Source organism: Neurospora tetraspora (assembly GCF_033439725.1).
Source record: "Neurospora tetraspora strain CBS 560.94 chromosome Unknown B0H65scaffold_4, whole genome shotgun sequence".
Taxonomy (NCBI): domain Eukaryota; kingdom Fungi; phylum Ascomycota; class Sordariomycetes; order Sordariales; family Sordariaceae; genus Neurospora; species Neurospora tetraspora.
In genome coordinates this window covers 2,762,478-2,787,482 of record NW_026944386.1, presented here as the reverse complement: position 1 = coordinate 2,787,482, position 25,005 = coordinate 2,762,478, and the positions used below count along the sequence as shown (strand labels likewise).

Sequence of the window (25,005 nt, the reverse complement as noted above, 5' to 3'; positions counted from 1 at the left end):
ACACCGTCCTACCATCCATCGGATGGTCAGTCAGCTATTTTCAGCGCCCTCACGTTTCGTCCGACTCTTGCATCGTGTAGATGCTCTTTGCATAAATGTCCGCGACTCCCGCCTTGGTTCACACTTGTTCGTAGTCGGCTGCGCCACCCTTTCGAGAGGTTATTCTCCATGGTATGTGACGAAGACAGCGAGGATGTCGAGGTTGCCCCTTGACGGTCGGGCCATAGTGGGGGGTTGATAGCGGGAAGGATTGTTGTGATGAAGAGTTCTTCCAGGGGCAGTCGGGTCTCGAAGACAGAGAAGATGGAGGCTGTTTCATCTTATCCAGCTAGCGGTCCGGTCGGCATCACCCGTGATTCGTCCGGACCCGTTAACGGTTGACCAGGACCCCATTGTTCTCCACCATCCCCATCATCACGGAACAATCGAGGCTCAGCATCAAAATTATTTCGCGTCCCCTTTCGACCCTCCACTCACCCAGCTCCCCCCAAGCCTCCGCGGAGGGGCCGGCCATGTGAAGCTTCAAAAGTTCAGACCGGATCAAGATTCCGTTGCAGGCATCGCCATGCTTCTCTTTCCTCGGAGACCACGACCGCGCGGGGGTTAGGCTCGGCTTCTCATGTTCGCGGACAAAAGTCCGAAGGGCATTTGTGTCTCCCTGATGAAGGACGACAGGAGCCCACGGAAGCGCAGGTTCCGGGAATGCTGGATTTTTGGCTTTTGACTGTGGGAAAGGCCGTTGTCCAGGCAAACTCGCAATTCATTCCCTGGTGACAAACCACAGAATCGCCTTCTCGATTTCGAGCTTGGGTTGCCGAACTGCCGGGTAGATACGAAGCGTCGTCGGTGGTTTTGTCGTTGTTTGTGGACCCAGAGGCAAACACGGACGGGCAAGCGGCAGCCAGGTGAGAGAGGTGAGAAGAAAACAAAACGACGAGCTTTAAAGGGTTAGGGTTGGGTATGCCCAGACACGCCAAGTTTACTTCACCTTTCCGAATCCGATCAAGAGGTTCAAAGACATGATGAACCTCAGTCTCTGATTTCTTGAGCCAGAATGGTGGAAAGACTTGCTCGGTCATCTGTCGGTCTGAGGTTTTCTGACCACACAGCCAAACAACATGCACAAGATGTGAACCGCACATTGCATGGAACACCTGCAGGTTGCTGCAGTCGGTGCATTATGTCCGAATCGGGAATGTTCAACCGCAAGTTGTTTTTATTCGAGACGAAATGGTTCACTTGAGGTTGGATTCAACAAGATCCAACTTCTTCCAGGAACTCTCTCGATAGTGTCTCTTCGCCAACCTCGAGGCGGCTTGAGATAAGATCTAACACCTGGGTGACTTTAAATCCTTTTGGGTTAGATTTGGTTGATTATCCAATCCGGCTCACTGTTATGGATCTTGATTTCTCAGCGGGGAAGCGTCAATGACGTGGTATCCGAAAAGGTACCGCATTCCTTATCTCACCCCCCCTCCCTCACAACCGCGCGGTTCAGGAGATCCGACAACTTGGGTTCAATCACGTCGCTTCATCTGACATATTGAAGGCGGCCAGTCATGCGTAAGTTCACTTCCACACATTCATGTCTCAAGTCACTGACACGATAGAACAGCTCATCTATCGCCACTACTATGCGGCCTCGCCGTGCTGGGCCAGCTCGGCTCCGTGGTCACCGGCGCTCCCCTGGAGTTCAAGTACCAAAGGGTGATCCAAAACACCTCTTCCGAAGGTCACCGGGGAGCCGTCGCCAGTGAGAGCGCCATATGCTCCGAGATAGGCACCGACACTCTCCGCAAGGGTGGTTCCGCCGCCGACGCCATGGTAGCCACCACCCTCTGCGTCGGCACCATCGGCATGTACCACTCTGGCATCGGCGGCGGCGGCTTCATGCTGGTGCGCGACCCGGACGGGAACTACGAGACGGTGGACTACCGCGAGACCGCGCCCGCAGCCGCCACCGAGGACATGTACAACGACGACCCCAACGCCAGCGTGCTCGGCGCCCGCTCCGTCGCCATCCCCAGCGAGCTGCGCGGCCTCGAGTACGTGCACAGCAAGTACGGCCGGCTGCCGTGGCACGACCTCGTCATGCCCTCGGTCAAGATCGCCCGGGACGGCTTCAAGGTGACGGAGGACTTGGTCAATTACATGGCCAAAGCCTCAGTATCGGACGATTTTTTGACCCGCGACCCCGTCTGGGCCGAGGACTTTGCTCCCAACGGCACCCTGCTCGGGCTGGGCGACACCATCACGCGCAAACGGTTCGCCAAAACACTGTTGAAAATCGCCCTCTTCGGCGCCGACGCCTTCTACACCGGCCCGATCGCCGACTCCATGATCGCCCTCCTGCAACCTCTCGGCGGCATCCTCACCCACTCAGACCTAGCCAACTACCGCGTATCCATCCAGCCGGCGCTTAACATCACGTACCGGGACTCCTTCCGCATCTTCTCCACCGACGCACCTTCTTCGGGAGCCGTAACCCTCTCCATCCTCAAAACCATGGAACAATTTCCCTCCCCCTCCCTCGCGGCCGACACCTTCCTTACCAACCACCGCTTCGTCGAAGCCATGAAATTCGCCTACGGCGCCCGCCAATCCCTCGGCGACCCATCCTTCATAACCAACATCACCTCCTTTCAGGAAGCCATGCTCTCCCCCCAAACCGCCAAATTTATTTCTTCCAAAATCCTCCCCAACTCCACTTTACCCTTATCAGAATACGACCCAGCAAAGAACTACGCCGTCGAAGCCCACGGCACTTCACACATCGTCACCGCCGACCGCTCTGGCCTGACCCTCTCCTCTACCACCACTATCAACCTCCTCTTCGGTTCCCGTCTGATGACGCCTGACACAGGCATCATCTTGAACGACGAGATGGACGATTTCTCCCAGCCCAACAAGAATAACTCCTTCGGTTTCGTGCCCTCCCCCTCGAACTTCATCCGCGCCGGAAAAAGGCCGCTGTCGAGTATCTGTCCCCTAATGGTCGAGCATGTTAGCAACGGCAGCTTGTGGTTCGCCACGGGCGCGGCGGGCGGGAGCAGGATTATTTCGAGTACCACGCAGGTGGCGTTTAATGTGCTTGAGGGACTTGCTGTGCATCCTAACACTACTTCCCTTTTGGGGACAAAAGGGGTGGGTGGTGAGGGAAGCGTGATGCGGGCGGCGGTGGCGGCGCCGCGGTTGCATGATCAGTTGATGCCCGATGTGTTGCTGGTTGAGCAAGGGTATGGACAGGATGTGTACGAGGATTTGAAGGGACGGGGACATAATGTTACTTGGCAGGCGCCGGGGCTGAGTGCGGTGCAGGCGGTGATGAGGTTTGGGAATGGAACGTTTGTGGCGGCGAGTGAGACTAGGCAGGTTAATAGTGGTGGGTTTGCTGTTTAGATGGGAATGAGATGATGAGGATAATGGGTTGTGGAAGGCTGGTAGGGGGTGATAGGACCTGCTTACTGTTGGATACCCATAACGAACAGCGGATAGACATTAGAAACAGCAATGATTATCATGGTTCAATGATACAATTAATGAGAAGACTTTTGTTCAAGAGGTTTCAACATTATGAAATGGGATATCTCGTACTAACTCGCTCAACTGTTCAACACCAAACCACCTGCCACCAAACCGACCCTCTTTTTAAACCATTCATGCTCATCTCAACCGCCCGCCAACAAGAGAAACGCCGCGCCCGCCAAAATACACATTCATAACAAATTCGTGATCATCTCATCAAAAGCAGCAACAACAACACCGCCCCACAGATATTCTCTCTTCCTCTATTTGCTGGTATCGACGACATATCTGCCGGCAATCTTGCCCTCCTCCATCAGATCGTAGACTTCCTGCAACTTGCTGAGGCCGACCGTCTTGAGGGGAACCTTGATCAAGCCGCGAGCAAAGAAGTCAAGGGCCTCCTGGGTATCCGCCCTGTTACCGACATACGAGCCCTTGATGGTGATCATGCGGATGACGGTATCGAAGACGGGGGCCTTGAAGTACGCGCCAGCGGGGAGACCGATGCAGATGATGGTTCCGCGGGGACGGACGTAATCGACAGCCTGGTGGAACGGCTTCTCGGACACGGCGAGGAGGATGACGGCGTGGGGACCGAGACCCTCGGGGGTGGCGGCCTTGACGTCCGCGACGAGGTCCTTGGAGGTGGTGAAGTCGACGTAGGCCTTGGCGCCCAGCTCGCGGCAGCTCTTGCCCTTCTCCTCACCGCCGTCGATGGCGATGGCGTGCAGGCCCATAGCGTTGGCGTACTGAATGGCCATGCTGCCGAGACCGCCGCCGGCGCCGACGATGGCGACCCACTGGCCGGGACGCGCACCGGACTCCTTGAGGCCCTTGTAGACGGTGATGCCGGCGCAGAGGACGGGCGCGATGGCCTCGAGGTCGCACTCCTTGGGGATCTTGGCGACGTGGGCGGCCTTGGCGATGGCGTACTGCTGGAAGGAACCGTCGACGGTGTAGCCGGACAGGAGGGCGTGGGGGCATAGGGGCTCGTCGGCCTGCATGCAGAAGGAGCAGGCCAGGCAGGAGCCGTTGAGCCACTTGATACCGGCGTAGTCGCCAACCTCAACCTCGGTGACGAGCTCACCCTTGGCTACGACGACACCGGCACCTTCGTGACCGCCGACGAGTGGCAGCTTGGTATCGAGGGGCCAGTCACCCTTCATGGCATGGAGATCGGTATGGCAGACGCCAGAGTACTTGACGTTGATGAGGACCTCATCGGGGCCGGGCTTCTGGACGGGGATCTGCTTGAAGACGACGGCTAGAAGAAAGGAACAAGTTAGGATGTGGTTCAGCGGCTAATGACAAAGGGCATTAGACTTACGACCGCCCTTCTTCTCGACCACCTGGGCCCATTGCTGTTCTGGGATCTCGAACTGGGTCATTGTGAAGGTATGTTGTTGTTGTCTTTGGTGTAGGAAGTTGATGGAAGTGAAGTAAACACAATAGTCTCTTTCTATAAGAGACTGAGGAAGTTCTTTGTATAGGATGGAAGTCTATGAGGTACAACAACTGGTGCAAACCCGGGAATAGCTGCGGCAGCCATAACCTCTTATACTCTTTCAGTTTCCCATCGCCCCTCACTAAGGGATAGCAACAGGCCCGATCGATCGGCAACCATTGGCAAGAGGGGGACAATGGATGACCCAAAGCAAGGCAGGCAGGCATCATGGTGGACAGCGAACCAAACACGAGACTGTAAGGTATGACAACAGGAAGAGGGGAGACCGAGATCTGCACGTCTCTACAGACTGGGCAAGGGTAGTGGTGGCTCGGTGGGAAGACAAATCGGACGTCTGGCGATGCAGGGGCCGAGATTCTCTACTGGAGGGCCTCTTGGAGTTGTAGTCTTGTGTAGATAGACGAGGGAAAACGCATGATTCTGACGGGCGAGGGGTATGTACGTAGAGAGACGTAGAGGATGTGACGGTACAGGAAGCTCCCACTGGCCAATTTCCCATTGTCTGTACTTGCAGAAGGAACGCTGTGATTCTCTTTCCATCAGCCCGGTAGGCACCCCCCTCGAGCCCCCCTCCAGTCGTCAGCATCCTGATCCATGGGAGGCTTCAAGTTGCTGCATACGGCCGGCTCAAGGTTTCCGAATATTGTCCGGTTGGGGGGATTTGGAGAGACATTGAGAAGCCAAGAGAGATCTCCGCTTCTGTCAACTATACAGGTCCGATCTAAATGCGGGGGAGCTTGCACCCTGAACCAACAGTTCGAAGCAGACAAGGTCACAAGCTCTTGTTGGATGAAACTGTTCATGCAAGAAGCTATTACTGTCCTCGACGTCGATGATGTGCAAAAGAGGAGAAAGCTGAGGAGGATTGGGGAAAATTCGGTATTCAAGAACCGCTTTGAACGCTGACGTCCACGGTGGGTTCTCTCATTCCCACGATGTTAGTGTTGGTGGAGTAAACCCGTGCCATCCGGGGAACGCCAGACAGTCTGCCAGGGACATGTCAAGCTATCGTCCCAACTTGTCATGACGAGAAATCGACGAACGAGATGGATGGAGGTTGGGATGAGAGCTTCGTTGCCAAAGTCAAAAGGAGTGACCTCAAGTGATGACGGATGTTTGTGGGGGCAAAGAACAGCGCTAGCTTCTTAGGGCAGCCCTAGCCAGCCTCAGCGGAGCCAGGACAGTGTCTGCCCACCTTCGTTTATTATCATGAAGCGCCACATTGAAACGGCCCTTTTCCCGCTCATCATGTCAACAATGTCGTGGTGAAGCACCTGAGGTTCTGATCCCATCTCGTGGTTTGTGAGAAGCTTTTTCCAGTTATTATGGAGCGGCCGAAATCTCACCGTCTCTTCTTATCTAAGAGAACACATCTCCATGAAATATCTGCCTTCTCATCATCAACTTCAACCTAGGTACTTCGCTCATGTCAGGTCTCAGTACGCCCGCCCGGCACCTTAAGCCGAGTACAGTCTCGAATACGGTGTTTGAAGTCGTTGACAGCGCGCGGGCCCGACCCGAGACCCCGCCGTGGTGTTCCACCCCCAGACTTTCCGTTCTATAAACGACTTTCCGCTCCACCGAAGCCACTGCAGGTGTCTCAAACCAACCACCACACGCTAAAACCTGTGCTACTTCTCCTCCTCGAAGCTCTCATGGGAGTCGTGGATCTCCTCTTCCCCCGCGTCTTTGTTAACAATGGTTGGGTTGGGTTGGGGTAAAGCTGAGACGAATCAGTTATAGTGCTTGCTGTTGGTTTGGTCCCAACAGACATTGAAGAAGCAGAAAAAGCAAAAGCCAACTTCCGTTCGAGCGAAGAAGCATCAAAACGGCAAGCCGGTGCAGTGACTACGAGGCTTGTAAGCCACCAAAGGAGGGTCTGGAACCCCTTTGACGCAAGGACTAAAATGCCTTTGGGATTGGCGTTCCAGTGATGAAGCTTCTTCCCCGCATTCTTGTCCTACCTGACCCACACCTATACCTTTATAGAAAGGCATACAGAAAGTTGCATAGCTCTTGCTCCTTGTCCGGCGCAAAGCAATCTAACTACTGAATCATCCGAACTGTGTTATGTTATGGATACTGGCGTGAAAAGCGCTGGGAATATGGTCCGTGTCCTTTGAGGCGAGCCCCGAGCTTTCTTGAGATATCTTTCGACATTACGATCAAGCCCAGACCTCACTACCATCTAATCAATGGGCTGATGAAGATTCGGCAGGTTGTGAGATTGATACGATCAGACCACCCGGCGCGGACCGTGGTCGTGGTGCTGACATCCTTGCTCACGGAGAGTTACAGTGAATCGTAGAGCGAGTTCGCCCGAGCCGTGAATTTCTTGGCACGCCGCCTCCGGAACCAACCGACCGGTATTATAAGCCCCCTTTTCAAGGGGACCGTTGCTCTGCGCAACGGCAATCCTGAACATCAACACAACAAACGCATTGGCCATTCATGCGCTAGCATTAGTTTCTCTTTTCTATTCACCGCCATTATATAAACATCGGCGCCCGCTGCCTGCCAAATAAGATGCGGACTCGCTCCTGTACACAAAATATTACGCTTAAGATCCACCAGGTCCTCCGAGCAGAGCGAACCGGCGCACAATGCTGGGTCCATATTCTTGGTACTGTAGAGGCCCGTCAGCAACCAGATTGACAATGAAACAAGGGACAGCAAGCATACCTCCGCCTTGGTGTGGCAGTACGACCGGAACTCGGGCGTCTGGCCGAGCAAGCTACCACCGAACCACGGGCCGTGCCGTTGCCTCTTGTGGGTAATAACCTGGACATCAAGACCACCGCTCTTGGCTCCACCGCTGCGCACCTCGCTGGCCTTGATTCTCGTATCGACAAGCTGCTTGATATCGCGCTGTAGCCTGCGGCCAAAGTCCTTGTAGAGCGTGCTGCCACCCGAAAGAACAATGTTCTTGTAGAGACCACGACGGACATCGATGGGCGAAGACTGAATGACACCATCGACAACCACTGGCAGGGGGGTAAGGAAGTCGGACGAGTAAATCTCGGGGTTGAAGAAGATCTCGGGGGCCATGAAACGCTCGTAACCAACATCAACCGTAACTTGGCGACCTCCGGGCTGGGTAATGGTGTGCTTAAGGAATCGGCTGCGATCGCGGTCGTACTTGGCAAACTCCTTGACAATGTCCGGGCAGACATAGCAGTACTCTTCCTTGATCTCCTGGGCGGTTTTGAGGGACGAGTCGGGCTCGCCGCGGTCACGGAGAAGCGACTGGACGAAGTAGGTGATGTCGCGACCGGCAATAGGAATCGACTTGATGGACGAGCCGATAACGTAACCTTCGGCGACCGGGATAACGTGTGTCACACCATCACCAGAATCAATGACAGTACCGGTCAAGGATCTGTCTTGGACCTTGGATGACGTCCAGGAAGCCGCAAGGGCCAGGACGGCCTGGACGGCAATGTAGAGACCGGCGCAGTTGAAGGACTCGAAGAAGATTTCGGCCGTGTTTTCGCGGTTCTCGGGAGGGTTGAGAGGCTATTTCGACGTGTCAATGCTGCGAACGTACGTACTCTTGTGGTTGGAAAGTGTAGTCTTACCGGCTCAGTGAGGAGGAAATGGTGGTCCTCAGGCTCTACCCTCAGATACTTGAAGATGGAGTTGGACCAGAACCTTTCCATGTGATCCTAAGCTCTAGTTAGCTCTAGGCATTAATGGCATGCCATCTAGTAGCCTGAACGCACCCAGTTCTCAATCTGTCCGTGTCTGATGGGATAGTGCAACCCGTAGCCTAACACCGTCAGCACCGATTTCCATTTAGGCGGTGTAGACCAACGTACCAGGCCCATTAGCGGCCGCTACGGCCTCGTCGCCGATAAAGAAGTCGAGGTCTTCGGTTCCGCGCTTTGCTGAGAGATGGCCACCTGGACCAGCGCCGCCGGTGAGGAAGGATGGCTTGTTGGCTACGGCAGGGCGGCCAGAGCCCGAGCCGCCGGTGCCTGCCGAGGGGCTTTTGGTCGCGATGGCTGTCGGGAATACGAACGAGGGGGAATCATTGCCGGCGAAACCTGCAAAGGGAGAGCTTGGTCAATCGATGGTCATTGGAAATCTCGGGGAGTCGGGAGTCGCGAACCTAGCTTGGAGAACCCCGTGCCGCTGGTTAGGGGATGTTAGCGATGGCGGCCCCGGAGCTGTTTAAGGAGCGGGCGGGGTGGAGACGGGACACTTGGATGCACGTACTTGTCCATGACAACGGCGGGGGTTGTGTTGGCCATTGTTGCGGTGGTTTGCTGCTACGCGCAGCTCGTGATGATTGCGGTTCGGTGAGGGCGCAAAGCAACGACGGGCGACTTGTATAGTTGGTGATGGATGAAGTGACGGGGCGGGAGCGTGGATAGTGGATAGGAAATGGAGGTTGATGTCCAAGATTACGTGCCTGGCCGAGCTAGCTCTCCTTACGGCTGGCTGACAGCGCTGCGTAGTACTGTGGAGGTACCTGTGCGGCTGTGCGCCAAGACCTCGAGTCCCAGTAAGGTACGGCGGTCCATTTTGTCAGTCGTGCATTCCACTTCCCAACGACGGAACCAAACAACTGCCAAACTTTCCACCATACAACACTGGCTGTCTGGCTCATCCATCAGTGACGGTTATCAACACGTTTGAGTTTGCGTGTTAGTCTTCATCACTCTCGCTTGATTATCATGAGCTGAGGCTTCCGGACACCATGCCTAACCTGCGCGCCATCCGAGCCCCCCGAAATCAACCGATTCCCCGATCCCAGGCACCGGAGCTCAAAGCACACGGCAGGCATCTCCGGGCCCGGACGGTGATGGCTGGGAAAAGTGGGGCCGGTCGGGATCAAGCTGTAGCGGAAAGGCCGACCGGACAGAACATCTCCCGTCGAAAAGGAAGGAGATACTGAATGGAAATCACCTCCAACCAGATTTACACCTGCCATTTCTGTCAGACTCATCTCAACCTCATCTCGAAGCAAGTCCACTTTGTGAATCATCAACCTGTCCAGTGTCCACACTCCGTCCTCTCTGTCTCTCGCGTATTCTGCACTTTGCACCTTTGCCTTCACACATCTTCATCCCGCCCACCTACTGTATCCAAAGGGACTCTTCACCCACCCGGCCAACCTGAGTGCATTATCCAGCTCAACGGGGATCGTTTCAAATACCACCCAAGACAATATCTCTACCGAGCATCATTTGCAATCATTGTTTTATCAGGTTGCTTCTACAAGGGAAACCAAGTCCGACCACCCTTTTCATCCCATCCACCCAGTGCTGGCACTGCTTTGGGTATCGCGAATTAAGTTGTCCTGCTATATTCTTCCGTTCACCACGAGATCAACATCCGAAATCTCATGCTTCGCCCAAAGCAATAGCCATCTTCTCAAGGCCTCGCCCTCGAATGCTGTCTTCTCCGGACCTCCGACCAAAAGTCGATTAGATTTTTCGCCCTGCTTTGTCTGGTAATTACCGACACCACACCAAAGTTGAGGACTCCACACGCCCTCAGAATACAGACTCACTTGAAAGACAAATGCTCGATCACTAGACAACTCAACCTCGCCAGACACCTCGCTACTTCGACGATCTCCTCGAGTCGCCATACCACAACCGCGACCGCAATGAGCAACCAAAATGCCGGACCGGACCATGGGTCACCCGAATCAAATATTGACATGTCAGCCAGTTCCTCCGACTCAGACTGGCCTGACGATCATGAACATGGATTTGATGGGAGTGTCGAAAGGATATGGAAGCGTACCACGAAGCCAGTTGCGGCAATCTTCGTCCATGCAGGTGCAGGGTACCATAGCGTTACGAATGAAAAGGTTCACTTGGAAGCATGCAGCGAGTAAGTTGAGTCAAGAGTCACCAGATGGCACATTGCTGATGGGGTTGAAACTAGAGCCTCCCGCGTCGCCATGAGGTTCTTGAAAGCCGGCGCTTCTGCTCCCGAGGCCGTCGAAGCCGCTATCAGGCATTTGGAGGACAAAGAGATAACGAATGCCGGCTTCGGAAGTAATCTCAACATGGATGGGGTTGTCGAATGTGACGCAACCGTAGTCGACCATCTGGGGAGAAGTGGTGCTTGTGGCGCTGTTCCTGGTACGCCCCAACCGATGATCCCACATATGAATTAAACGCTGACACTTGTTGACATATGTAGGTATCAAAAACCCCATCTCGCTTGCCAAGTTGATTCTGGACAGAAGTAGCCAGCCTCTTTCTCTCCGCAGAGTACCGCCAAATATTCTCGTGGGCCTAGGAGCTAGGGACTTTGCCGAAGAACACGGGATGGCCACCGTACCGAACGAGTACCTTATTTCCAAGAACGCAAAGGATCGTTTTCTTCGCTGGAAAGAGGACCTGAAAAAGGCGGAAGCGAGACAGATCACCCCAAGTAGTAGCTCCTCTCATATTACACAAGCTTCTCTGAGAAACCTAGAGACGCATCGCCCGTCGCCAACGCCGAGTGATTACGAAAAAGCCGCGGAATCCCTAAACGCCTCGAGTTTACGCCGGGACCACTCAAGTGCGATTCTGACTGGGATCTGGAACGAGGGCCAACCCGACTCGCCGTATGGTAGAGGGTCCCCTTTACTGGGTGAAAATGGATCACTTGGAAGTGTTCCTTCAGCAACACCTCGCCCGCCTCAGAGAAGTCTTACAAACGGAAGCAAGCCAGTCGATCGAGCTGCCATGAACTACGTGTCAGCTACATTTCAGTCACGCGCCACTACTGGCAGCCCAGCCGCTACAAAGAGGACAGTGGTACGAAACAGTCACAGTGAAGATATTGGCTATTTCCCGGCTACTGGGAAAACCCCGAGGAGATCTCCGTCATTGTCAACTCGTGATGGGTTTGTGAGCGAAAAGGAAGAACACGATCAGAGTCTAAACACTATGGGAATCCAATCGGAGGAACAGTTACTTGCGACCGCCCAGATCAGTGGCCCGATACCTTCGAATGTACCGGAGCAAAAGGAGGACGAAGATCTAATAACTGACACCGTCGGCGCAATTGCCATTGACCTAAAGGGGCGCATCGCCGCAGGTTCCTCTTCCGGCGGCATCGGCATGAAGCACCGTGGTCGCATAGGTCCTGCTGCTCTCGTTGGAATCGGAACGGCCGTGATCCCTGAGGATCCCGACGACCACACGGGCACCTCGGTAGCCGCCGTCACCAGTGGAACAGGCGAGCACATGGCTACATCGATCGCCTCAGCGAAATGTGCAGAGCGGCTGTTTGAGAGCAGCCGCCGCGGCCTTGGAGGACACAGCATATCGGAATTAGATGAGCATGCGCTGCTAGAGGCTTTTATTCTGGACGATTTCATGGGCCATCCGGGCGTCAAGAACCAACCGTCGGCGGGTGCAATCGGAGTCATGACTGTCAAGAAGGATCGGACAGGGTACTACTTTTATTTTGCGCACAACACCGATTCTTTTGCACTAGCTAGTATGGCATCAACGGAACGAGAGCCGAGTGTTGTGATGTCGAGGCTGGGAGAGATTGGGCCGGTGGCTCAGGGTGGACGCAGGATTCGGATTGATTGAGCCAAGTCCCTTCCTGGTGGTTATTTCTCCTGAAATGTCTCGCTTTCTGGCTTCACTCCTGACTAAAGCGTTGGTGTTTTGGCTAGGGATTGCTTTTCACGGGTTCAGAGTTCGGCATAGAAGGCGTGGGCCGGAGATGTCAACTCGATGGCATTGATAGACAGGCTTAGAGGGAACGGCGTTCATGAGCTGATGATACCCTACGTAATACCCACCCTTTATCACCGCGGGACTAAGTGGAAGAACCTCACCTCAACGTTGCTGAACCTTAGTTTACCTAATCGATCCCCTTGAACTTCTTCAATAATACTATCATACCCACATCAATCATGATTCGCGGCGCGGCATGAATTTTGCTGACCCATTAAGTGCTCGTCCAATAGTCGTTTTTGCAGTCGTTGAACTTCACTTTTCTTTGCCCAGCACATATGATTGCAAACTCTACTAAACCGGTGCAATTTTGACTTGTCATCAATAAAGGCTTCGCTAATAATACTAGAATAAGAAAGGGATATCTCTCAGCACCAAACAGACTCCATCACATCTAGTTTCGAGCACCGCCCTTACGAGCTACAACTGCACTGCATAGCCTTCTTCTGCTGCGGCACATCCCCCGTCCACCTCTCCTCCTCCGCCTTATCGCCTTGATAAACACCCTTCCCAGTCGGTCCATCCTCAAACTCCTTACCAGTCCAGGCATCCTCAAACGGATGTGTAGCCATGTGCAACACCCTCTTGAGCACGTCCCGCTCGCCCTCCTTCTCCACGCGGCGAATCACCTCGTCCAGAATCCACCCCCGCGGGATAAAGCTAGGGTTGACCTTTTTCATCGCGGCCACACGCTCCTCCGAGTCAGCTGCGGACGACCAATCCTCCTCGATCCGCTGCCGCCACTTATCCAACCACTCGCCCACGCGCTTGCGCGCCTTTTCTTGGTCGGTTCCATGTCCGGGCACGCCGTCAACCTGAGAGAAGAAGACCTCGGCAGCAGCCTTTTGGCGGGTTTCTTCGGTTTGTAGGTCAGCGGTTTTAAGTGTGCTGAGCCGCCGGAAGAAGAGGTTGTAATCGAGCTCGAGGGCTTCCATGGTGTTGAGGAGGGAGTCGAAGAGGGCGTCAAAGTCGGATTCCTTGTAGGTCTTTAGCCCGAGGCGCGCCGTAAACAGCCGCTTGAACTCGGCCATGAACACGGCCTTGAACTCCTCGCCCGCCTGGGTGATGAGCTTGTGGGCACGCTCCTCGATGGGTTTCGAAGCGGCGTCGTCGTCGAAGTTGAGTCCGTTTGTGATGAAAGACTCCGAATCGACGTCGGGACCGGCGCCGATTAGTTCGCCCAGGGCTTCGCCTAGTCGGACCAGGTTCCACCAGATGATGGTCGCTTGGTTGCGATAGCTGTAGCGTAAAGCAAAGTCGTCGTGGTTGGGCGTGTAGTTGGGGTCGAAGTTGTCCATGAAGGCGAAGGGGCCGAAGTCGATGGAAAGCCCAAAAATGGAGGTGTTGTCCGTGTTGAGCACGCCGTTCATGAAGCCGTAGATTTGCCACTTGGCGACAGTCAGGGCGTTGCGCCGGATGATTTCGCGGTAGAGTCGGTGGAACCGGTTTTCTTCGGCTCCGGGAGGGCCTTCAATGGTTTCTTTGGGAATTCCCCGGGGAGGTTCGTCGCCGGGCGCACCTTCCGGATCAGCCAGCCGCCCGGGAAGCTTGTCCCACCCGCCGAATACCTCCTCGCCGATGTAGGTGGCTAGTTGACGGACGAGCTTGCGGTCGCCGCGCGCGCGGAGGATGTCGAAGTTGCCGAAGCGCAGCCAGCTCTGGGCCATGCGAACCACGATGGCGCCGGGCTCCATGGTCTCACGCCGCACGCGCGAGTGCGGGAGCAGGCTGATGGCTAGCGCGCGGGTGCTGGGAATCCCGAGGGCATGGAGAGCTTCGCTGACGACAAACTCGCGGATGCTAGAACGGAGAACGGCCTTGCCGTCTGCAAAGCGGCTGTAAGGCGTCATGCCGGCCCCCTTGAGCTGAATCTCATACCGGACACCTGTGGACGGGTTGGTTCCTTCGAACAAGGAGATGGCGCGCCCGTCACCGAGTTGACCTGCCCATTGACCGAACTGGAAGCCTCCGTAACATTGAGCCCAGGGGTAACCGGGGCCGGAAAGCATCTCTTCATCCCAGCCGATGATCTTGTTGCCTACTGCTACTTCGCGAAATTCTTCCGTGTCTGCTTCCGACAGTGCGAGACCGAGATCGCGCATGGCAGCTGGAGAGACGGCGAGAAGCTCGGGGTCTTGTTGCTTCTCGGGACGAACCCATGTGAAGATGGCATTCTTCACCTGGCGAGGACCGAGGTCATCGCGATCAGCCTTGTGGCTGTCAGCTGGTGTAGGGAAGGCGGCATCTGGTGGGAGAGAGGCAGTGAAGTGCCATGATTTGGGGAGGGCGGATAATGTTGTGCCTTCGGATGAGAGGGGGTGTGTCCCGTTCTCGGTGGGGGTGCCGTTTAAGGCCATGATGTTGTTGGTGGTGCTGAAGAAAGCCGAGAAGGGTTGGTTTGCGTATGGGATGCTTTTCAGATGTTGAGCGACAGCAAGACAGCGGGCTGCGGGTTTCAATGAGCGCATCAAGGGCAATAGTTGGAGTAGGAAGTGGTTGCTTCTCGACACTTGACTATACCGGTATACATACGAGGTTAACCTGGAGGTGGTTACAGTGGCAACGTTGTATGTGTATTCTTCGTTGTCCGAGGTTTGGGTAGTCCAGCCCAGGGGAATTAGTCAGACAAGGTCTACCTAGGTTATAGTAGGGATGGGAAAGTCAATGATTCCGAATGGGTTTCAACTGCCAATTGTATGTTCCGCGGATATGCTAATATCTGTATCTGAATGCTGTTCCTGACGACATGAACATGAGATGAGCAAAAGCTCCGGGTGGCGGAAACCGTTCAATTAAGCATCAGGAGAGAAAGAACTCTTCAGCGTCCGCTGTTAAGGATCCTGGATGCTTATGCAATCGACACCTGCCAAGACTACACCTAGAAAATCCTCTTCTCACCTTTGCCTCTTGTCAATTCGTTTGTCCCTTCATCAGCTCTTCAAATGATACTTAGGGCTGATTCCTTTATTTGATCACAGACTCATAGCGTTCGGCCTCGTTCGTCTCGCCCCCTACGAATACATCCTTCCCGGCGCTCTGGGTATGGCGTCATAGCCGTGACGAATCGTGCCCCGCACCCGTAATTGTTAGTGCGGGGTGGAGCTTTGTACCGGTACCTCGTCAGCTTATGTTTACTTTCTGCCCCTGAATCTCGGACTTGCAAACAACTCGGGTAACACGAACAACCACAATTAGAAAAACGAAGCTATTCCCAAGTATAGCAAAGTTCCTCAAAATCTATTTGATCAAGAAACTCCCCGTACACAGCTGAGTTCATTACGAGATGAAGGACTGGTGGTCCAAGACCCCAGTGGGTCCCTACTATTTCGATTTACCGTGTAGGAACAGGTACCTTGCTGAATAATTAATGTTCTATGTATACAGCTCTGTTGTTATTCCCGCTGTCGCAACGACAAGATAGAGGATTAACTTTATCCCCACGGCACTTGCTCTCTCATACCTATTCATACTTATATACTCCCATCTTTGACCGCACCTGAACAGCTCTACTGCTCACCCAACACCAACAACTCTATCTAAAATGAACTCTGCCACGTCCAACTTCGAGGTAGACGCCACCGGCGTCTCACCCAAGCAACTTGACGGCCTCATCCCGTCTCTCAAGCTCGCCGACGGCAATGAAGTCCCCATGGTTCGTTTCGTCCCTTGCTTCTTCCTTACACTCACCCACGCCCCTTCCCCTCCCACAAAACCACTTTCTAACACCACCTCGTACCCAAAAACAGCTCGGCTACGGCCTCGGCACCGCCAACTACAAATCCGGCTCCGCCGGCGACGCCATCTCCGAGCCCATCGTCACCGCCACCCTAACCGCTCTCAAGGCCGGCTACACGCACCTGGACGGCGCCGAAGTCTACGGCAACGAAGTGGAGCTAGGCAAGGCCATCGAGCAATCCAGGCTTCCTCGCTCCTCTTTGTTCATCACCACCAAAACTATCGTCCACGCCGGCGACACGGTCACCCAGTCCTTCAACCGCTCTCTCGAGAAGCTCGGGCTCGACTACGTCGACCTGTACCTTTTGCACTCTCCCTTTTTCGCCAAGACCCCCGAGGAGCTCCATCAAGCCTGGCGGGAGATGGAGAAGATCAAGGACAGCGGGATGGCCAAGTCGATTGGTGTTTCGAACTTTTTGATCTCGCATCTGCAGACACTGTTTGAGATTCCTGGTGGATTTGTGTACCCGCCGGTTGTTAACCAGATTGAGTATCACCCTTACCTGCAACATGTGGTAGAGGGTGAGGATTTGATCGCCTACTGCCGGGAGAAGAACATTGCTATTCAGGCTTACTCTCCGCTGACGGCCATCACGAATGCCAGCCCGGGCCCTGTGGATCCGATTTATACGAAGCTGGCCAAGAAGTACGGTGTCAGTGAGGCCGAGGTTGCCCTGAGATGGTGTCTGGATCAGGGTATTGTGACGCTTACGACGAGTAGCAATGAGGAGAGGCTGAAGGGCTACCTGAAGAAGTTGCCCAGCTTCAAGTTGACACCAAAGGAGGTGGAGGATATCGCGGCAGCGGGTAAGGAGAAGCATCATAGGGTGTGGTGGACTGAGAACTTCGATGCAAACGACAGGCGTTAAGCCATGTAAGCTGCCCACGAATTACGGGTTTGGTCGGTAGTTAAATGAATAATGAGCTATATTCGAGGTTAAATCGTTGGATGATCCATTCGTCACTCTTGCGAATGTATGAGTTATGTGGCGGCAGGAAAGAACTGTGGATGCGTTCTGGGTTCGGAGCAAGTTGGCACTGAGTTAATTCATTCAACCACTACGTATAATTATATAAGACTCTTTTATTCAGTGGTGCGTAAGCTAAGCGAGCGACTATGAGACTCAATAACTATCATTGATACATGCCCAAGGCCGAGTAATCCATTGCAGGCCATGCATTTAACTTCCATCCATGCTTCCGGTCGTTTCGTTTCCATTTTCAATCTAACACAAAAAAAGAACTAGACAATCTTACTTCGGCCTCCCCTCGTTGAACTCTTCATCGCACCATTTCTCCATTATTCGAGTCAACCTCCTTCAGCAGAGCTAGCCGCCAAAAGATGAAGTCCCCACATTAGGGGAAAAAAGGTCCGTTAGAGAGACGAACAACTAGAAAAGGTTGTGTGACTGCTCGTCATCACTAGATCGGGACAAGACAGATTCATACTTCCTCCATTATGAGCCGCGTACCGGGTCGTCTTGATATTGCAAAATCCATAGTGATGTTGTTTCCAAAGCGCTCGAAGGGGCAGTAGCCTCCCGAGCGTAGGATGTCGGGTGATTTGTTAAATTAGCTGCTGACGAAGATGTTGTGAAAACGGAATCTCATATGGTATAGGTAAACTTCCAACTGAGAACCGATTGCGAAAATCCAGCGCATGTTTGAACGAAGGACGTGCTTTATACTCAAACAATGTTGGAACAACAGGTGGTGTGTGCTTGAAGAAAAGGGGTCGAGCTTTGATGCTCATGGGTGAGAGGTTAACCGCGGTGTGGCCTACCTTCAACGGTGGTAAGCTCCATTGAAGCGAGGGCCAGGGGCGATGCGGCCTCCCATGGCAGGGCCAGCACCGGGGCCAGGACGAGTAGCAACAGCATGGTTGGTGCATAGCATGCCGACGCGGGAGCCGAACTTCGATCCGCGAAGGGAGACCATGTGCTTCCGGATATGAGCCGCAACGATCTCGCGGTGCTGAGGGTTGGCATGGGTCAGGATGTACTGGATGAGGTAGTTGCCATACTGGTCGCTGGCGATATCGATCAAGGGGATACGTGGACGGTCATGTCTGCCCTCGCAGACGCGATCCAGATAGCGACCCAAGAATTCGGGGCCTCCAATCTTGAGGCACTTCTCAACAACCTTTGAGGCGAACTGGTCCATGCTGTACTTAGCTGCATAGCGAATAACATGATCGATAGCACGGCTGCGGTCTGCGGGAGCACCATGCTCACAGATATGCTGTATGCACCAGTTTCCAAATTGGCCATGGGCGACGATGTCAATGTTGGCAAGGACTTCCTCAATGCAGGGACGCTGCGCATACATCGTCAGCAAACATAGTGTGGAGAGGTTGGGTACAAAGTTAATAGATGACATACCTTGTCTTCTTCTAAACAGTTCTCAAAGATGTTCTGGACAACAAGACTACCAGTCTCGCCCAATGCAACTTCGTGCCACATACCATGAAGAGCATCGTTGACGTACTTCATGATCTGCGGAGGAGATTCGGTCCATCTCAGCTCGAACAGCTTCTGCCACACGTGGCATGCGTAACGGTGAATAACCGTCTCCGGAATCCTGCGCAGAAGCTCGTGGACCATGATAGCCTTGTAATCTTCAGGGACAGAGTCGAATGCCTTCTGAACGACGTGGCAACCAAAAGGGTCCATAGAAAGGTTGAGAGTATTGCCGCGGATGGCCTCAGCAATCTTGATGACTTGCTCGGGAGTGCCATGTTCAAAGCAGCGCTGAACGAGAAAGTTGCCGAACCGATTGACCATCAATGGATAGGCTTGCGCGACAATGGCTTCAACAATGTCGTACTTTTGCTCGGGGGTTCCAACCTTGAGCTTCTGCTGAAGGAAGATAGAAGCCTGTTGGTCATTGTTGCAGACAATCTTGTCGACGATATACTTCCAATCGCAAGTGACGTTACGGTCCAACAGCCGCCGATAGTTGAGAGGCTCCGTAGCCGGCAAATACGTTTGTCCTTCGGAAGTCACAGTCTGCAAGGAGAGTTTGTCAGTCCAATCAGTGATGGAATCCATCCCGAGTGGACTCACCTCTGTCTTCCAAGGTGCTCCCGCAGCAGTGAATTCAGTGGCATGCGGAGAGAGTGGAGATACAACCGGCGGCTGCTGGTAGGCCGAATACATGTTCATGCCTACGCCCCCCGTCATGGTGTTGGGCGGGCCTCCTGGATAAGCAGGAGCAGGAGCTTCGTAGTGGCCAGGCCCCATGTTGTACGCGCTGTAACCACCGTAGGCACTGGAGGAGCCGAAGCGGTTATCGTATCTGTTGCCTCGACGTCCCATGGGGCGGCTCATGTCGTGATCATTGTTGATACGCTCAGGCCGGTAGGTCTCCATTGCCGAAGGCATATAAGAAGGCTCGTAAGCCTGGTTCGAGCCACGCATGTTCTGCCACGGTGTGGCCTGGGGACCGTCGACAACAGCAATAGGTCCAGGCGCAAAAGCCGGAGAATAGGAAGATTTGCTGTTGTTCCAAATTGCGCGAGAACGATTGAGGCCTGCAGCCGACATGTCTGACAAAGTATCGCCAGTATCGGGGCGCGCATTGTCGTGAGCCGCCCAGTTGTTGTCACGGCCGAATGGCATTTTGGCATGATGTCCAAACGCTCCGTTCATGGAGGGTCGCGAGCCCGAGGGAGATACCGTCGCAACACTGGCAGCCTGAAAGTCGGGATCAACACTCAGGCCTGGCGTCGCGCATACACCGTCCTGGGTGACATAGCGAGTCTGAGCCAGCTCTTGATCCAGTCGTGAGATCTTGGTCTGAGCCTGCGCAAGCTCTTGCTTCAGACGCAAAACCTCATCGTTGGTGGGCTGACCGTCGCTAAGCGTGGCACTAGCAGGTCTAGTCGTAGATGCAGTTGTAGGGAACCCATCCGTAGCAGGCGTAATGGGAAGAGAGCTGCATGACGACTGGTGGTCCAGGGCACGAGGGAATCTGACTTCTTCGTCCGACGGCTTGAAAGACTCGACGCTGCGTTGCTGCGGTAACATGGCTTGTTGCTCGGAGATGGTGGCGTACAACTTGTCCATGGAGTAGGCGTCAACGGCGGCCATGGCCTCGTTCATCTTGACCTATGCTATGTGGTTAACGGATGTAGGCGCTGCTTCAGCGAGTGTGGTTACCTACCTTTGTGTAGTTCTGGTTCGCCAACTTGGACGTCTTGAGGGCGATGATGGACTGTTTTTGTGACGACGACTCGACTTCCTAGCAGAGATCGGGTCAGTGATATATGTCTGTAGATATGTATGGGTTTAAATACGAAACATCCGCGGGATAGGTAGAGACAGTATGAAAGGGGTGACTGGATTCAAATACGGGTCAAGTAGTTAGGTTGGAGAAAAAAAGATTTGCGATCCGGAAGTTGCTGAATCAATGCTGATATGGGAGTGAGCGGGGCAGGTATTTGGCGGTCTTGGTATCAAAGGTTTGGTACCGACAGCTGGCAATCCGCTGTAGTGGTTTTCGTCCCAAGTGTGTCGCAGTTCGTTGACGTCTGGGGGCCGGCAAGGCTCCGGCGACCCGGCGGTAGGTGAAGACAGCAACTTCCCAAGACCAAAAAAAGAACCTGAAACATGAACAAAGATACGTACCTGTTGCAAGTCTGGAGACATCATCTCATCGGGAAGCTTCGTGTTCTCATCCTGAGACTGCGAGAAACTCCTGGAAGCCGAAGCACGGCGCTCGTTGGGAGAGCCGGTGGATGCTGCGACGGCAGACATAGTCATCTGCCTAGGGCTGGATGTTGAATGGCCTAGCCTGGGGGGGATTGGAGGAATGCTTTGGGTGGGGGTGTTTTCACAAAGGGAGGAGATGCTCAAGATGGTGATAGAGAAAAGCAGTAGATTGGGTTCCAATGGCGACGAAAGACACAGATAAATAGAAGCTTGGGGATGAGAGATGACCACGAACCGCTGCTCGGAGAACACGGTTGGAGATGGCACCGACAAGGAGAGGGAGAAAGGCGGAAATGGAAGAAGCCTTATGTGTTAATATAATGGGGAAGAAAGAAAGAGCTCCAAGAGCTGGCCTGGGAAGAAAGGTTTCGATTGTGCCCGAGATACCCGTACTTTCAGCTACTGTTGCCCTGAATTTGGATCGTTTTGCAAGGCAACAGCAACAAACATCTTGGCAATGGACGCACTGGTCAGAGTAGGGTGACGGTATGTGCCCGAGATGACCGAGACGGGACCAAGTCGGACGAAATGGTGGGCCCTTGGGTTTTCTCTTGAAAAGGAAGGCACGAACTGTGACCGGGACTGTGACTGGACACTCTAAGGGGTTCAGGATGCCGGTGAGGCAATCTGAGTGCAATCTCCATGGTCGGAGCTCCCTCAGCCATCAGACTATGCTCTTAAGAGTGAACTTGCACGCATATCTCGTGCTCGTCCTGGGTCCGAAAGTCGGAAACGAATCGGATGGGTCGCTGGGGAAGTTGTGACCGGTCTTCCAGCTTGGAAGGCGCGATCGATCATGGGGGGTCGGCGTCGTGCCTCCTTGGACCTAGACTCTTATTGCCAAGCGGAACTAATGGTCACGATGCCGGGCATGACGGTCAAACTGAGCCATCGTTGGGCATCCTCCCGCGTTAAGGACCTTACTGTCCGGCTGCCACTTCCCCCACGATCGTGGGTTTCTGGGTTAGGGGTCCGAGAACTCCAAAAACAAATGTAGACGGGATTCATGTTCAGTGAAATGTCACCTGCCAGCCCGTGTGTGCCTACCATTCTTTATCAGAATGAAATAGCAGAGTAGGAAAGCATCCAATTTCTGGAAGCTTCAACAACAAGACATCATCATCGGCATCAACAGATGGGAGTGGCGGGCTGGCTTTTCTCGTTCCGTAGGGCTGGGATGCCAAGGTCTTTGCAGGCAAATCATGGCAGGTGTATTCAGTGTTAGCTTCCTTTCCTGTCCAGCTTTCTTTTCGAAAAGGCGACGGAACAGGAAGCCCTAACGCACCTTAACACACCCATGGCGTCTTTGATATAGACACCTCAGGTTTGGAAAGCTCTTTTGTGATCCGACACTGCCTTGTTTTCGCCCAAATGATGAAGCCTGTTGGTAAAGAGGGATAATAGTGAAGACTCCTATCCTACCTCTAACCAATCCGCGTCTGGGAAACAAGATACGACAATTCCAGCCTCTCAACAGGTCCTCTCTTGTTCGAGGCATAACAGGACCTCTTTGGACGGATGAGAGGACTGTCGGGAGTAGACCTTTGTCAAAGCTGATAATCGCACAGCTGCCTCCCAAGCAGCGCAATAAAACCAAAACAATCCGGAAAGCCAGGTGTAGGGGGTGTCGCTAACCATGGGAAGTCATGGACAACACTTCGCCAGATGGAAGATGTTATGTCACCGGGTACCGAACGAATGAATCGGAAAGGAAATGGACCAACTGCCAGAGGAACGCCAAGTATTGGGGTATATGATTCTAATCCGCCCACTATATAATACATGTATAAGTCGTGTAGTTCTGTTTTCGGGACGTCGTATCTTATTTCTTCTTCTTCGAATCTGTCGCAGGAGAAAACGTTAGAGATATTTGAACCGTGAGCAAGGGGTACAGACGAAACCTACCGGCCGCAGAGGGTGCTGTCCTCTTCTTCTTGGGCGCTCCCTTGTCGCGGGCTCTCAGACTGTAGGGTGTTGTTAGGTTGTGATATTGGCAAGTAAACACTAACAGGACTTGGGGAGACGAACGCTGCCAAGTGCTCCAAGCGATCATCATCGATCTCATCGTCCACCTCAAGACCAAGAGGAGCGAATTCCTTCTGGAGCTCGCGGATACCGACGTTCTTGCGGGGATAGTAGGCTGCAAGTGCCGGGCCCTTGAGTCGCTGGCGCAGGATCTTGTTACCGGTCCGGACGCCTTCGGGATTGAAAGTCGTCGAGAAGAGCTCACAACGAGCCTAGGTTCACCTCATTAGCGGGCTGGTGCTTCCTCTCGTTCGGAGCTGTTCCATACCTTCACAAGTTGCAGTAACCGCGCCCGTGGGACCGACATCTTGTTGTTACATGGAATTGCGGATTCGCGAAATTCAGAAACCACGACAACAAATTGTCCGACGTCGTTCAGAGATCTCCCGCGTCCAGTCCGTCAAGCAATGCGCCACCAATCACATCTTCCCATTGGTCCAGCAAGTGGAGCATGGATTGCAACCGTTGTTTTTGAGCCGCACTGTCCGTCAGGCGCAAAGCCCGCTGATGAAGCTGAGGGCGGGGCGTTCCAGGGCTGACAGGCGCTAAACAGGACAGCTACGGGCCAGCAGCAGTGATGTGGATATGGGGTCGGACAGGGGGTTAGGGTTTCCACTACCTGTATGGATGGGATTCTTCATCTCGAATCCTTTTTCGATTCTGCCTCTTTTCAACTTCATCCTTCCAACAAGCCGCATCAACACGCGATCTGAGGTATCCGGATTGCTTCTAGGAAAGCAAAAGGTCATCATGCCGAAACACGGACTCAACCCGGAGGAGGTATCAGAACCGCCTTTCAAGCGTGCCAAGTCAGACTTTGCCTCATCAGCATCACAAGGCCTTGCATTGGAGTCTGCAACCTCCATCCAAATTCCTTCGTTGCATGCCAACACCAAATGGACACTCGCTACCATCGAAAGAACGCGGCCACCGCTCCCCGACATCCTGGACCCGGCACTCAAGAAGGCGGCACTCACACACCCTGGTAAAGCTAACAACGACCCTGTTGCAAGTTACGAGAGGCTGGAGTGGATTGGCGACGCTTATCTTGAGCTCATCGCCTCCTCCTTCATATACCAAACCTTCCCAACCTTGCCGGCTGGCAAAAGCGCACAACGTCGCGAGATGCTTATCCGCAATACCACACTAGGCGAATTCTCGGTCTACTACGGTTTGGACAAAATGGCCGATATTCCCGAAGAATTCAACATGGAAGGCAGAGTGGGTGGCACAAATGCAAGTCAAAAAGTCAGAGTTAAGATTCTCGGAGACCTTTTCGAAGCCTATGTGGGAGGCGTGATTCTCTCCGATCCTGCCAATGGTATTCAGCGTGCTTCAGACTGGCTCAAGGCTTTATGGGGCCCCCTTATGGCGGAGTACATTCGCGAGGAAGAGAAGAAAGCCAGAAAGCCGGAGCAAAAGCAGTCCGCAAGCGGCCAAACACTCGACCCAAAGACAATACTCGAAGCTACCATCGGAGCCAGGGGTGTCAAGATTGAGTATAAAGATCTCCCTTCCAAAAACCTCAAGGACAGGGGAACCAAGCTGCCTCTTTTCGCTGTTGGCTGCTTTATGACAGGCTGGGGAGAGACCAACCTGCAACTTGGCCATGGAAGCGCTTTGAGCAAGAAGGAAGCTGGTCAAAAAGCGGCTCAGGTGGCCCTGGATAACAAGAAACTGCTCAAGAAGTTTGCGGACAAGAAGGCGGAGATGAAGGCCGCGCGGGAAGCCCAGCTGCAGCAGGCAGGAGTGACGTTCCCCTTGAAGGATAAGCCTTCGGCACCGGAAACCACTGGCGGCGTGTTGTAGCGGCCAAGTACTGTTGTTGGGTCTTATACGA

The 25,005-nt window shown here is 53.9% G+C and overlaps 9 protein-coding genes across 9 annotated transcripts; 4 read left to right on the top strand and 5 right to left on the bottom strand.

Moving 5' to 3' along the window:
* The first annotated feature begins 1,540 nt into the window (after positions 1-1,540).
* Positions 1,541-3,547, top strand: B0H65DRAFT_465904 (gamma-glutamyltranspeptidase). The gene has a single exon (XM_062826831.1). The coding sequence runs from the start codon at positions 1,822-1,824 to the stop codon at positions 3,397-3,399; it is 1,578 nt and encodes a 525-aa protein (XP_062681827.1). The 5' UTR covers positions 1,541-1,821; the 3' UTR covers positions 3,400-3,547.
* Positions 3,548-3,641: 94 nt separating this feature from the next.
* On the bottom strand, positions 3,642-5,054 carry B0H65DRAFT_199448 (chaperonin 10-like protein). Its single transcript, XM_062821761.1, has 2 exons — positions 4,853-5,054; positions 3,642-4,789 (listed from the first exon to the last, which is right to left on the bottom strand). The coding sequence occupies exons 1-2, from the start codon at positions 4,911-4,913 to the stop codon at positions 3,789-3,791; spliced, it is 1,062 nt and encodes a 353-aa protein (XP_062681826.1). The 5' UTR covers positions 4,914-5,054; the 3' UTR covers positions 3,642-3,788.
* Positions 5,055-7,039: 1,985 nt separating this feature from the next.
* On the bottom strand, positions 7,040-9,434 carry B0H65DRAFT_465899 (actin family). The gene is made up of 6 exons (XM_062826830.1): positions 9,209-9,434; positions 9,102-9,124; positions 8,809-9,036; positions 8,713-8,759; positions 8,569-8,655; positions 7,040-8,506 (listed from the first exon to the last, which is right to left on the bottom strand). The coding sequence occupies exons 1-6, from the start codon at positions 9,241-9,243 to the stop codon at positions 7,415-7,417; spliced, it is 1,512 nt and encodes a 503-aa protein (XP_062681825.1). The 5' UTR covers positions 9,244-9,434; the 3' UTR covers positions 7,040-7,414.
* Positions 9,435-10,607: 1,173 nt separating this feature from the next.
* Positions 10,608-12,543, top strand: B0H65DRAFT_425140 (putative 20S proteasome subunit alpha type 2; the record flags this gene model as incomplete). The annotated part of the gene is made up of 3 exons (XM_062824554.1): positions 10,608-10,837; positions 10,892-11,091; positions 11,153-12,543. 3 exons carry the CDS (start codon positions 10,608-10,610, stop codon positions 12,541-12,543), a joined length of 1,821 nt encoding a protein of 606 aa, XP_062681824.1.
* A 440-nt stretch (positions 12,544-12,983) lies between these two features.
* B0H65DRAFT_465892 (uncharacterized protein) lies at positions 12,984-15,467 on the bottom strand. Its single transcript, XM_062826829.1, has one exon. The coding sequence runs from the start codon at positions 15,159-15,161 to the stop codon at positions 13,107-13,109; it is 2,055 nt and encodes a 684-aa protein (XP_062681823.1). The 5' UTR covers positions 15,162-15,467; the 3' UTR covers positions 12,984-13,106.
* Positions 15,468-16,234: 767 nt separating this feature from the next.
* B0H65DRAFT_427329 (NADP-dependent oxidoreductase domain-containing protein) lies at positions 16,235-17,297 on the top strand (the record flags this gene model as incomplete). The annotated part of the gene is made up of 2 exons (XM_062824680.1): positions 16,235-16,345; positions 16,440-17,297. The coding sequence occupies 2 exons, from the start codon at positions 16,235-16,237 to the stop codon at positions 17,295-17,297; spliced, it is 969 nt and encodes a 322-aa protein (XP_062681822.1).
* A 458-nt stretch (positions 17,298-17,755) lies between these two features.
* On the bottom strand, positions 17,756-21,400 carry B0H65DRAFT_199410 (armadillo-type protein). Its single transcript, XM_062821760.1, has 4 exons — positions 21,057-21,400; positions 20,593-20,670; positions 18,810-20,537; positions 17,756-18,744 (listed from the first exon to the last, which is right to left on the bottom strand). The coding sequence occupies exons 1-4, from the start codon at positions 21,189-21,191 to the stop codon at positions 18,214-18,216; spliced, it is 2,472 nt and encodes an 823-aa protein (XP_062681821.1). The 5' UTR covers positions 21,192-21,400; the 3' UTR covers positions 17,756-18,213.
* A 1,346-nt stretch (positions 21,401-22,746) lies between these two features.
* B0H65DRAFT_199310 (mitochondrial ribosomal subunit S27-domain-containing protein) lies at positions 22,747-23,495 on the bottom strand. Its single transcript, XM_062821759.1, has 4 exons — positions 23,434-23,495; positions 23,169-23,377; positions 23,046-23,104; positions 22,747-22,982 (listed from the first exon to the last, which is right to left on the bottom strand). The coding sequence occupies exons 1-4, from the start codon at positions 23,470-23,472 to the stop codon at positions 22,963-22,965; spliced, it is 327 nt and encodes a 108-aa protein (XP_062681820.1). The 5' UTR covers positions 23,473-23,495; the 3' UTR covers positions 22,747-22,962.
* A 420-nt stretch (positions 23,496-23,915) lies between these two features.
* Positions 23,916-24,974, top strand: B0H65DRAFT_427188 (ribonuclease III domain-containing protein; the record flags this gene model as incomplete). Its single annotated transcript, XM_062824671.1, has 1 exon — positions 23,916-24,974. One exon carries the CDS (start codon positions 23,916-23,918, stop codon positions 24,972-24,974), a length of 1,059 nt encoding a protein of 352 aa, XP_062681819.1.
* Positions 24,975-25,005: the final 31 nt, after the last annotated feature.